This window comes from Podarcis melisellensis (genome assembly GCF_964234715.1).
Source record: "Podarcis melisellensis genome assembly, chromosome: 14".
In the NCBI taxonomy this organism is placed as follows: Eukaryota; Metazoa; Chordata; class Lepidosauria; order Squamata; family Lacertidae; genus Podarcis; species Podarcis melisellensis.
The window spans coordinates 28,287,989-28,300,464 of record NC_138546.1 but is presented as its reverse complement, the minus strand read 5'-3'; the positions used below and the strand labels follow the sequence as shown (position 1 = coordinate 28,300,464).

Sequence of the window (12,476 nt, the reverse complement as noted above, 5' to 3'; positions counted from 1 at the left end):
TTGGTCCATCTATCTAAGGTCCAGGGCCTTCTCAGTGATGGCTCCGACCTGGTGGAATGCTCTGTCCCACGAGACCAGGGCCCTGTGGAATTTAACTTCCTTCTGCAGGGCCTGTAAGACAGAACTATTTCACCTGGCTTTCAATTTGAACCTGGCCTGATCTTTTGTTCCCCTTCCTTCCCTCCCCCTCCCCTTTTTGTGAAGACTACCCCCTCTGGGATCCCACAGCTGGTTCTCCCCTGGTCTCCTCACGGGCCCAAGTGGGACTAATTTAGCCAGCTAGCCCTGGTGATCATCTAATGTTTATTGGATGGATTTCCCCCCTAAATTGATTTTTGATTTTATCGTTATTTACACTTTATACCATATTTTATGCTGTTCTGGGTTTTTTAGCACCAATTAAGTGTTTTTAAATTTTGCTGTTAGCTGCCCTGAGCCTGGTTTCCTGAAGCAGGAAGGGTGGGGTATAAATAAAAATTTATATAAATAAAAATTTATTTTTATTTTATTTTATTTTATTTATCATCATCATCATCATCATCATCTCAGAGCTGTTTACACTGACTGGCAGCAGCTCTCAGACAGGGATGCTCTCCCAGTCCTGCCTGAAGATGCTGTATATTGAACTCAGGACCTGTGTTCTAGCCACTGAGCTACAGGCCTTCAGATTCTAACACTGGATTATAAAGAGAAATGCAATCATGTTTTTCCTCTGGGGGGAAAAAGAGAAGATGAAACAGGAGGAAGGATTAGAGTAGAGGGACCTTCCCTGACATCTGTTTAGCATGCTGCTGTTCTGGCACGGAAACAGTGGAGCGGGTGAGAAATCAGAGTGTGATGCCTCCTAACATGAGGCTGACCTTGGCTCAAGTCGAGCTGACCTCGTTTCCACGTCAAAAGGTGGAGGGGAGCACACCAGATGTTGTGTGTTTCTCTCGTGCCGTGACCTTTCCATGGCATGCCGTTGTCAATAATCCAGATGGGAAGGGACAAGGAAGGGTGAGCCGGGCACGTTAAAGAGCCTCCTTGTGCCAAACTTATGGCCAGGGCAGCTGGGCCAATCTCTTGGGCAAGGACACCTTCCAAGCCAAGACTAAATCAGTGTGCCTAAGACTCTTAAGACTAGCCCCTCAGGGTCCTTCTCACTCTTCAACTCACAGTATGTCTAACTCTCCACAACGCCCACCAAAAATACACCACCAAAAAGTAGGACCAAAGGGGACACAAGTAAACATATCCAGATTTATAGGCATGGAGGGAAATTTAGAAACGATTGCTAAACATTCAACAGAAATACTTCTCACCTTGGAGGGGAGGCCTGGGTGCCTGCATGGCTAAATTAGGGTTAGCAGACGTCCCCGTTTCTTGGGGACAGTCCCTGAATTTGTGAATAAGTCCCTGGACAAATTCCGTCCCCGGATTTCATCTAATGTTCCCGGGAAACACAGCAGTGGCAGTCTCAGCAGCCCAGAGCAGTTAGCTTTGGTTGGCTTCAGGAGCTGCTTGGAAGTCCCCATATGATGGTGGGGCAGGGGCTCTAAGATGCAGCTCCCGGGCTGCCTCCACCTTCCCTGACCCCAGCAACTAAGCTGTGAAGGGAGGCTTCATGCTGCTTATCGGAGCATCTCCCAACTCCTGCTTGCACGCAACAGGAAGCCTCCCTTCCCAGCTGATGAATCCCCGCCCCCTTCTGCTTGCACACAAGTAGGAATGGGATTGGGGCTGCTCCGATGGGAAGCCATCGTGCTGCCCGAGTCTTGCTGCCGCCACCGCTCTCGGCCCTCCTTCTCCAGCTTCCATGCCTGACCCACCATGCACCGCTTCCCCACCACCTCCACCACCACCAAAGAAGCAACAATTCAGGGGCTGCCCAGGCTCATGGAGAAAGGAGACAAAAGCCTCGGAGGAAGGGGAAATGTGGTGGTTGAGGTCAAGGCAGCAGCTGCCCCTCTGCCACTGTCATCGCAGCATCATCAACGTCCCTGAATGTGTAGTAATTAATTAATTAATGTGTCCCTGGATTCATTGAAAAAAAATCTGGTAACCTTAGGCTAAATCCATGGTTCAGGTTTGTTAACTGTTGATTGGCAGCTCCAAGTTTGCCTCCCACTAGGTTCCTCCCACTATTCCTCTGCATCTAACCAGCCCATGACAAGGTCTCACGCAGCCAAGAAGGTTAACAGGCGTTTCTAGACTGATCTTCCATTAATGCAAAAAAAAAAACGTTAAGAGCCCTTCTAGATCAGGCCAGTGGCCCATCTAGTCCAGCCTGTAATCACAGCAGCCAAGCAAATACCCATGGGGAACCCATGGCATGTCATTCTAACCCCTTTTAAAGTTATGCAGCCTGCCTCTCTGATAAGAAGGTAGGCAGATTGGGGCTGGCTGAGTTTGGATCAGATGCTACTACTGTACTTAATCCATTCCAGAAGACTGTTCAGTTTCCAAAAAGTTTGAAAACCGAGGATCAATGGGGTGGCTGCAATGTCAATTGGGGGGGATTAAAAACATGGCTCAGAAGCCATTTGGCTTCTGAAAATCATTCAAGAACCAGAGCAGTTACTTCTGGGTTTTCAGCATCCAGGAACCAAAATGTTCCAAAACGGAGGTGTTCGGGAACCAAGGTTTGACTGTATGGGCCAGGTCTTGGTTAGACAGCCACATTTCTCCCCGCCCCCAAACCTCATAGATTTGCTTTTAGAAAAATAACAACACAGACCATGAGCTTCCCAAACCCCCTCCCCCTTTTTTGTAGATATAAAGTAGAAATCACACCCCAAAATCTGTCTCAAAATAAGGCCGGGAACAACTGGCACCTGTCAATAATGGTTTGCGTAGAAGAAAATGAAAGACAAAGATGAAAGCTGCATCTTTTCACTGGGCCAACTGATGGTTGGAAAACCAGAAAACTGTGGAGTTTCAGCTGTTCCTTGTAGCTGAAACTGACCAGCAGCTACATTAAAAACCTAACCCAGGCTGGGTTGGTGGGTTAGCACAGACATCAAAGCCACCAGGACAAAGGAAATGAGTTTGCAGCAGCAGGATTAGCCAGCAGGGGCCTCTCAGTGGGTGTGAAAAGAGGGGGGTGGGTGAGGACTTCGAGATAAATGGATAAACACCCCTTCCCCATCACTTGCTCAAACCCCAAACAGCTCAGATGGAACAGCGAAGAAGAGTTGCGTTCATCCACGTTTTCCAAGATAACTCGGGTTCTCAATGGATGATGAAGCCACATGGAGACTCTCTTACATGGAGACTCTTCGAAGGAGGGCAGGCATCTTTCCTTCCCCCACCAAATGCTGACAGTAGTGGCAGAACACGAACACACACACACACACCCTCTGCAGGGCAGGCTTGAACATAGATTGTCTTTGCTCCCCTCTAGCGGCCAGCCAGGGGTGTAGAGACCAGGTGGAAGATGTCTCCCTGCCCAGCTCAAGGCTGAAACAAAACACTCGCAGCTGCTGTGCTCAGGGCACTCATGCCCAGGTCCCTCCCTGCCTGGCAAAGGCCCTGTGGGGTTCTGGGTTGTCCCTTTCCGTTCCAGCAGGGCTGTCATGGGAAGACTTGGCCACTGTACTTCATGCTCTCCAGACTGGACTACCGCAATACGCTCTCGGTGGGGCTGCCCTTGAAGGGCGATTCAAAAAATTCAGCTTGTCTGATTTTGGCAGTGGTGGCAAGGAGGGGAGAAATTAAGCAAACAGGGTGCTAGGGTGGGCAGAGAGAGTGGTGGGGGGTGCAAATCACCCCTTTCCCAGTCACCAGGTAGACTGTTTGAGAGGTGGCAACTTTCCTCAGCAAATCTGCACACAACCACTGAAGGGGGGTGGTTGTGGGACAACTGGGATGCCGCAATACTAGAGGGCAGAAGGCTAGCTTAGGGGGCACAGACTAGCTTTGGGGACTCAGGAGGATGGGGTGATTACACCTCCAGCATCTGGCACCTGAGGCAGCTGCCCCACTCTGGCAAGTGGCAGGGCTGGCTCTGATGTTTAGACTCTGCATCTGCCTACTGAAGATAATATCGAGCCTGAAAGGAAAGGAAAGACCATGTGTTGCATCTCTTGGAAGATCTTATACTTCTGCTTCCTCAGACAAGCCTCACAGAGTCCCGGAGATGACTCCTCCTGGCCACCTGACCTGCTGTACAGGTGTGTAAAGGGGGACATAGTAGATAGAGCCTTTCTCTCCCTCTCTTGTCAGATTGTCCGGACATCCACTGAAGCCGAATGGTCGAAAATTCAGGACGAATACTTCTTCATGCAACATATAGTTTAAGGTTGCTGTATTTCAAAAAGTGAAAATCCGGACACAAATAAAATAAAATTATTTTTGGCCAAACTCATTGAGCTTAAATGTGACGTTCTGAGCTATTTTTAATAGCTCAATCTACACTTCCGACATGGGCGCTGTTTATGAGGACCGAATCCCAGCTATGTCCAGGAAATTCTGGACATAGGGCAGCCCCAACAAACTACGGAAGTCAATCCCACAAGAGGGAGTGATGACTGGACGAAGTCATGGAGGAGAGGGCTATCAGTGGCTACTTGCCAAGAAGGTGGTGTTTTGCCTTTGCCACCAGAAGCCTATGAATACCAGCCGCTGGGAATCACAGGACGAGCGCTGCTCGGCTGAGGTCCTCCTGCTGGGCTTCCCAGAGGCATCAGGATAGCCACTATGAGAACAGGACGCTGAGCTAGATGGGCTGCCTTTGGCCTGATCCTGCAGCCAGGCTCTTTTTATGTTCTTATGTAAGCAGTTTACAAGTAGCTGAGCTGGAGCTATTATTCCCTTTTTAAATACAGTGGTACCTCAGGTTAAGTACTTAATTCGTTCCGGAGGTCTGTTCTTAACTTGAAACTGTTCTTAAACTGAAGCACCATTTCTCTGCCGCACCACTGGAGCACAATTTCTGTTCTTAACCTGAAGCACCACTTTAGCTAATGGGGCCTCCTGCTGCCACCGTGCCGCCGGAGCAAACTTTCTGTTCTGATCCTGAAGCAAAGTTCTTAACCTGAAGCACTATTTCTGGGTTAGCGGAGTCTGTAACCTGAAGCGTATGTAACCCGAGGTACCACTGTACAGGGAATGGAAGATAAGAGAGGGTGAATTGCCCCAGGGCCATGTGGTGAGTCCTTGGTGGAGGCAGAGAACATGAACCCAGGTCCACTGCCATTTCTCCACCCGCAAAGAGCCGCACTGGTAAAACCTCTGGCTGTAAAGAAACTCTACCCTGCCCAGCTAAAGCTCTTGCCACCCGACTGCACTTTGCCCTCCTCCCCGTCTCCAGCTTGACGGCTGCTTTCTCTTCAGGGCTGGGGACCCGCAAGAAATGTCATGATTGACGCCAACGCGAAATCCCACGCGCTCGCCACACACTTGTTTCAGTCAATCTCCTAATTACCTTACACATTCTCCACAGGCTACAAAGACAGGCATAAACTGATTAGCTAAATTAGGCCAATTAAACATTCCCTAATGAAATGAAATGCTCCAGACAAACTCTGGGAAGCTTTAAAGCAAAAGGGTGGGCGGGGAGGGGCAAGTGGAGTGGGGAGGAAAAGCAAAGGCGGCACAATTGGCAGGCAAAATAAGTTGCCGCGAAAGAAAGAAAAAGTTATAAAGGGATCTTGGAGCAGAAACTGCCATGACAGCAAGACTTGGGGGGTGGAGTGGGAGTGGGGACGATGCACGACTGCAGCCCCCCCCCTTCTGCCTGTCCATAAAACACACCAAGCTCCAGAACCTTATGATGCAAATCTGTGCATGGGGCAACATCTGGCCACAGAAGGAGTCAGAGGAAGAAGGTAAAGGGACCCCTGACCATTAGGTCCAGTCATGACTGACTCTGGGGTTGCGGCACTCATCTCGCTTTATTGGCTGAGGGAGCCGGCGTACAACTTCCGGGTCATGCAACCAGCATGACTAAGCCGCTTCTGGCGAACCAGAGCAGCGCACGGAAACGCCGTTTACCTTCCCGCCGGAGTGGTACCTATTTATCTACTTGTGCTATGACATGCTTTCGAACTGCTAGGTTGGCAGGAGCAGCGACCGAGCAACGGGAGCTCACCCCGTCGCAGGGATTCGAACCGCCGACCTTCTGATCGGCAAGTCCTAGGCTCTGTGGTTTAACCCACAGCGCCACGCACGTCCCTCAGAGGAAAAAGAATGGTGCTGAAAACCATGACCATTTCTTGCACTCTGGCATGCAGTTTGCTGACACCAAGCCCCAACCAGCGAAGGGGAATGGGCTAAATACACATGCAGAATATCTTGGGGAGCAATAAGTGGGAGCCACAGCGGGGATCACTGACGTCTCTGAAGACACATGATTTGGCTTGGTTCTGTACTGCAGAAGTTCTCTCTGGTACTCCAGGTTTAGCAATTATTATTTTACACTACCTTAGCACAGGGATGGCTTAGCTCAGGGGACCATTGCGTTTTCTAAGCCCAAGGGCACTGGTTGCCAGCAAGTCCTCCACTGAGGTCTTCCTATGGTATCTGTGAACCATCCTCCTGCTCCTCTTCGCTGCTCCCTTTTCCTCCCTTGCAAAGTACATACAGCTGAAGGAGAAAGCTGGAAAAGAGACTCTCTTCCCCACTTCCTCCTTCAGCTCTGTGTGCTCTTCAAGGTTCAGATTATTTTTGCTCAAGCTCACTTTTGCCCAGATCCTGTGATCCCAGCACACGTTTTCTCTATTGGGGGTGCAAGGCAGCGGGGCAGAGGCCTGATCCACGGGAGAGAATTGAATGGGGGTGGGTGAAGAGATGCTTACTGCACTCAACCAAAAAATCAAAATGTGCCTTGCAATTGGCTATCATGTGCTCCTGCACTTTCTTTGCAGAACTGATCTGGCCCCATCTAGATAGTCATAATCATTTTCACCCCAAACCAGACACTTCTTGGCTCCTTTCAGTTCTCCACCCCACCCCCAGCAATCACATTAATTATTATTTTTATTTTAAGCTCTAGCAACCTGCTTCCATCCTGGCAGAAGTGGTGCCTGGGCCCTTTTGCATATTCTCAGCATGTCCCAAAATGTTTCCCAGTGCCTAACAAATCCAAACCCCCTCTTCCCAACATCTCATCCATGCATTGTCTAGCTGGCCCTGTGTGTGGAACAGGTAGCATTTCAGAGAAAGCCACCTTGAAGGTCCTGTCTTTCATGCCCCCCTCCCCCTTCCAAGCAATCTAATTTGGGTTTTCAGGATCGCCAGGAACATAAGCTGCCAGCATTGAAATATCTTCACTGCCTTCAACATTTCAAGGTGTAATTCAAACTGTAAGATGTAACCTCCCAAAAAATATCCAACCCACCTTGGGAGCAGGTTATCTGAGGACTGCTTGTTTTGCTTCAAAGTGGCAAATGGATCCCCACAAAAGGGGACCATAGGACCAAATAAAATAAAATACCTTTCTTTTGATGTGGCCTGTGCTGTCATCCAGGGGGCAACCACGAATGAGGCCCTGCACTTCGGTCAGCTCCATGATGTCTGCCGGTGGTGAGGGAGCATCATCAGAGAGTGGGGTCATCAGGGATTCCAGTTCGTGAGAGTTGGAGGGGGCCACAGGAAGGGATGGTGTTTGCCGGCTCCGGTGATAGTAGGTGTGGTTCCCAGCTGCTTGGGAAACCAGGCCTGCCACAGACTCCCTGCAGGAGTGAATGCACAAAAGACTAAGCGCTCACCAACCAGTAACGAAACGTCCCCCGCAGCTCAATGAATGCTGGAGATTTCCCAGCAGACTGAACCAGTGCTAGGCACAGGACTCATTCTTGGCCAATAGCAGCAGGTTATTAAATGACCAATTGCTGATTTATTTGCTGTGGGATGATATACAGAACAGAAAGCTACCTTAGACAGAGTTAGACCCCTGGTCCATCTAAGTCAGGGTTTCCCAAACTTAGGTCTCCAGCTGTTTTTGGACTACAACTCCCATCATCCCTAACTAGCAGGACCAGTGGTCAGGGATGATGGGAACTGTAGTCCAAAAACAGCTGGAAACGCCAGTTTGGGAAACCTTGATCTAGGTCACTATTGTCCACAATAATGGGCAGGTAGAAGATCTCCAAGTTTCAAGCAGGGGTTTCTTTTCAGTCCTGCCTGGAGATGCAGCCAGGGACAGCACCTGAGACCTTTACTTTCAAAAACTGTGACACTGCCTTCCTAATTCCAGCAAGGCAGCTGTGTTAGTCAGCCGATACAAAAAACCTATGCTGTGGTACACTTTAGGGTTGTAGCTACTTTTGTATTATACTGAGGTTATCCTGATACGTGTGTCCGTGACGATGCTTTCTCTAGCACCATAGGAAACGGTATTTGACTGAGTCAGACTATTGGCACATCTCACTCACTGCTATCTGCACTGACTGGCAGTGGCCCTCCAGGGCTTCAGACAAAAGATACAGAACAGAGGCTGCAATACAGATACGGCAGGCTCATGGCTGAACGGACAGGCTTCAGTTTGGTCTGAAGTACTTTGGGCCAAGGCGAGGCAGAAACCTACCTTGGCTTGTTGTTGCGAAAGCTGGCGCACATGCAGAAGAGGACACACAGCAAGCCTAGGCAGATTCCCACGATGATCCCCGTGACAGAGTGAACGTCCAGCATATCTGAGGGACACAGGAGAGCAGTCAAAGAGAAGAGGGTGATGCCGCGGCCTGCCAAGGCGAACCCCACCTTGCACTGTGTGCGCTGCTGCGTGTACCTGAGAACTTCTCCTGCAAGGTCTGCACGTCCTTGACGTTGGAGTACGGCCCTGACCCAACCACCGTCTTGGCTCCCATCTTGAAGAAATACCGGGTGTCGCTCTCCAGCCCGTGGACTTCGGTGCTGAACGTATTGCCTGAGCAAGAGAGCAAACCCAGCAGGTGCTCAAGTGTTGCAGACTGGTTAAAAACACAGCGGATGTTCTGCGGCTCCCATGTAGTAGTAATAATAATAACAATATATTATTTATACCCCGCACACTCTGGGTGGCTTCCAACAAAAGATTAACAATACATCAAAACATCAGTCACTAAAAACTTCCCTAAACAGGGCTGCCTTCAGATGTCTTCTAAATGTCAGGTAGTTGTTTATTTCTTTGACATTGGATGGGAGGGTGTTTCACAGGGCGGGCGCTACCACTGAGAAGGCCCTCTGCCTGGTTCCCTATAACTTGGCTTCTTGCAGTGAGGGAACAGCCAGAAGGCCCTTGGCACTGGACCTCAGTGTCCAGGCTGAACAATGGGGGTGGAGACACTCCTTCAGGTATACTGGGGTGAGGCCAAGGAAGATAGCTTCTTCTTCAAAGATGCACAGGGGTGGGGAAACCCTCAGTCCAATTTCATTTGGGTAGCAAAGAGGGGGAGAGGGGGTGGCAGAAGAAGAGAAAGACCTATTCACCACCATCCCTGCTCACCCTGGCATTTGGCCCCTGGCAGATGACCCCTGGGGGAAAGTTGAAAAACGAAACTACTCCCGTACTCCTGCGCAAAAGTTTCCTCTATGCATTTTTTTACCTTCTTTTGTCAGTAGAGTCCACATCTCATCAGGTTGAGTGTGATTGGCATTGTACAGGATGAGGTATTCCACGATGATGCCATTTGGCTCAGAGGGGGGGCACCAGTGAACCTGGACGGCGTATGGGTTGATGGGGTGAAGCCGCAAGTCAGAGGGAGGCGTTGACGGCCCTGCAGGAAGGGGAGGACAGAACACAAAAAGGGAGAAGGGGGTTTATCGAGCAACCATTAAGGCAGATGCCTCCAGATGTCAGGGACTGGGCAGAGGAGGTATGGTAGAGACCGCCTCCCCAGCCTGACCCTTCCAGAGAAGAAGAAAACAGTTCAGAATTACAACAGGGGTGTGAGGGAGATCACAGCTCAGAGGCAGATGAGGGGGAAAGCTGGGAAATAATGGGAGAGGAGGAAAAAGAAGCACTAGAGGGTCGACAGCTGACAGACACAGCGTCTTTACAAAGCATTCCAGATCCCCCCAACCCAGTGAGCCTTGAAAGTAGGAGAGCAAAGAGCTCAAAGGCAGAGGGAGGTTGTCAGCACCCATAGTGATGATGCATGAAGGGAGAGAGGGATGGGTTGGAGACTCACGTGGAGCAAAGCCATTATTCCAAGAGGCTGGATTTCCCAGCCTCTCTCTGAATATTGAATAAAAAGCAGCTGGTAAGAACTTTTCCTTGTCTTATTCCTGGCAACCTGCTGTGGGGGGTTGGATCCTGTGCTGCCTGATACCAACCTGCTATGTCCCTCGTCTAGAATCCTGGGGAGCCACTGCCGCAGTGGTCTTCTTGAACCTTGGGTCCCCAGATGTTGATGGGCTGTAACTCCTGTCTTCCCTGACCTTTAGCTAAGCTGCCTGTGGATGTTGGGAGTTGGACTCCCAACAACCACTAGGGACTTCAAGGTTGAAGAAGGGTACCTGTGCAGATAATGCTCAGCTAGAAGGACCAATGATCAATGGCAAAGAATGTACCACATTTTTCGCTCTATAGGACACACTTTTTCCCCTCCAAAAATTAAGGGGGAAAGTGTGTGCGTCCTATGGAGCGAATGCAGGCTCCTTGGCTTCAGCGATAGCAACGTGAAGCCTCCGAAGCACAGAGGGTGTGCACCGACCCCTCTCTCTCTCCAGGCTTCAGGGATAGCTGCCTGAAGCCTTCGGAGCGCAGCATGAGAGGGGGAGAATTTTTTTTCTTGTTCTCCCCCTCTAAAACAAGGTGCGTCCTGTGGTCTGGTGCATCCTATAGAGCGAAAAATATGGTACTTTGTATGCACTAGGTTCCAGGTTCAATCCCTGGTGCCTCCTGGTAGGGCTGTAATGTCAGTGCAGACATTACAGAGCTAAGTGGATCAAGAGTCTCTTGGTATAAGGCTGCTTCCTGTGAGACTCAGTAGAAAACCAACTTTTTGGCTTACTCCAGCCTTCCCCAACCTGGTGCCCCCCTGGATGTCTGGGACTTCAAGTGCCATCAGCACCGCCAGCCAGCATGTCTGTTTAATGACAAGGCCCACGGGAGCACATTGGGATTTTTTGCTCTTAAATTGGATTTTTTTTCTGGTCAAGGGTGCTGTTGCGTCTTTGTTTTTTATTTTTATTTATTTCACAAAATTTATATTCTGCATGATTCTATTTAAAAAGTCAAACCTCTCAAAGTGGTTAACAAAAAGAATAAAACAATAAACAACTATTTAAAAACCTTTAAGAATAATTAAAATCAACAATAAGCTAAAAACCAGATTAAAACACCTGTCAACGTTCTGCATGTGTGGATAGGCTTGCCCAAAAATAAATAAATGTTACGAGCAGGCATCAAAAAGAGTACAGCAAAGTCACCTGCCTGTTGTCAATAGTTCCAAAGTATGAGTTCTAATATTGTCGTAAATTTGTATTTGTTTTTGCCTGTATTGGAGATGTCTATCTTTACTGAGAATTTTTTTAAATGAACAGCAGAATATTTTCGATTAAGCAGTTATAGGGGCTAAAAACTTACATTTAAAACTCTCATTCTGAAAACTAAGCACTGCAAGTCCCTCGGTAAGAACCCAAGTCATTTTGCTGCTTGAGGCAAAGGGAAAGGTGGAGCCTCCTCTGTTCCCATCATTCCACATGCAGAAGCCAAGGAAATGGCAGCTGAATGTGACAGTGGAGCTAGAATGCAGCAGCAGCCTTCAGTTTGTCTAATCCTCTTTTAAAGCCAACTAAGTTAGTGGCCATCACTATCACCTGTGGGAGAGAGAGCCACAATTTAACTATGAGCTGTGTGAAGAAGCCACTGGTCCTAGGGTTGGGAGAGAAGCAGCCATCAGTCTAGGCAGGTGATACACCCAGCTCTGTTCTGCCCAACACCTTTTCCGTCAATGCCTCCATCCCGCATCTGCTGCCTGAGACTCTGCCTAACGCTGCCTTGCTCTGCCTAACGATAGGGCCGGCCCTTCATGGAACACATGTGCTATTGTTCAGTTAGGTAAGGTAGCCTGCACTCCCCCATCCAAATCTTTCGCTCCAAACCTGCAGACATTTATTTATCAAGCACTCTGTTGTGTACTCACTGTCCGGAAGGGTGAACCATTCCACCGCATTCCCGAATGGCCCATCGACACCGACGCCATTCGACTGCACTGCAAATTCATATCTGGTGAACGGCTTCAGCCCACTGATGAGGATGTCTTCGTCGGAGCTATGGAAGGAAGAATGCCCACAAGGGAGAAAATATTATGACGCCATCTGCAATCTGTGTACCCCCATAAGAAGACTGGCAGCTGTCAAAACAGAAGAGATGGCAGGTCTTGTGGTTTCATAGTGCTTCACTTGATATTTGAGATTCTTACCTAATAGCAGCCCCACTTGAAGCAAAGAATTCATTCAGAGAAGTCATGGGCTTCTCTGTGATAGGACAGGAAACTGATGGATGCAGAACTCACTGGCCTTAATGCTGACCCATGGATTGCCAATATATGGTTTATTAAGTCATGGAT

General features: G+C 49.2%; 1 protein-coding gene across 3 annotated transcripts in view; it reads right to left on the bottom strand.

Annotated features, from left to right (window-relative positions):
* The window catches only part of IGDCC4 (immunoglobulin superfamily DCC subclass member 4), a 142,790-nt gene that overhangs the window by 4,137 nt on the left and 126,177 nt on the right, over nucleotides 1-12,476 (bottom strand). For all 3 annotated transcript variants that reach the window (XM_081888416.1, XM_081888415.1, XM_081888414.1), the window contains 5 exons: nucleotides 12,051-12,178; nucleotides 9,507-9,677; nucleotides 8,711-8,848; nucleotides 8,510-8,615; nucleotides 7,418-7,655 (listed from right to left, as the gene is read on the bottom strand). In XM_081888416.1, coding sequence (XP_081744542.1) covers nucleotides 7,418-7,655; nucleotides 8,510-8,615; nucleotides 8,711-8,848; nucleotides 9,507-9,677; nucleotides 12,051-12,178 — 781 coding nt within the window. The remainder of the gene's footprint in view (nucleotides 1-7,417; nucleotides 7,656-8,509; nucleotides 8,616-8,710; nucleotides 8,849-9,506; nucleotides 9,678-12,050; nucleotides 12,179-12,476) is intronic.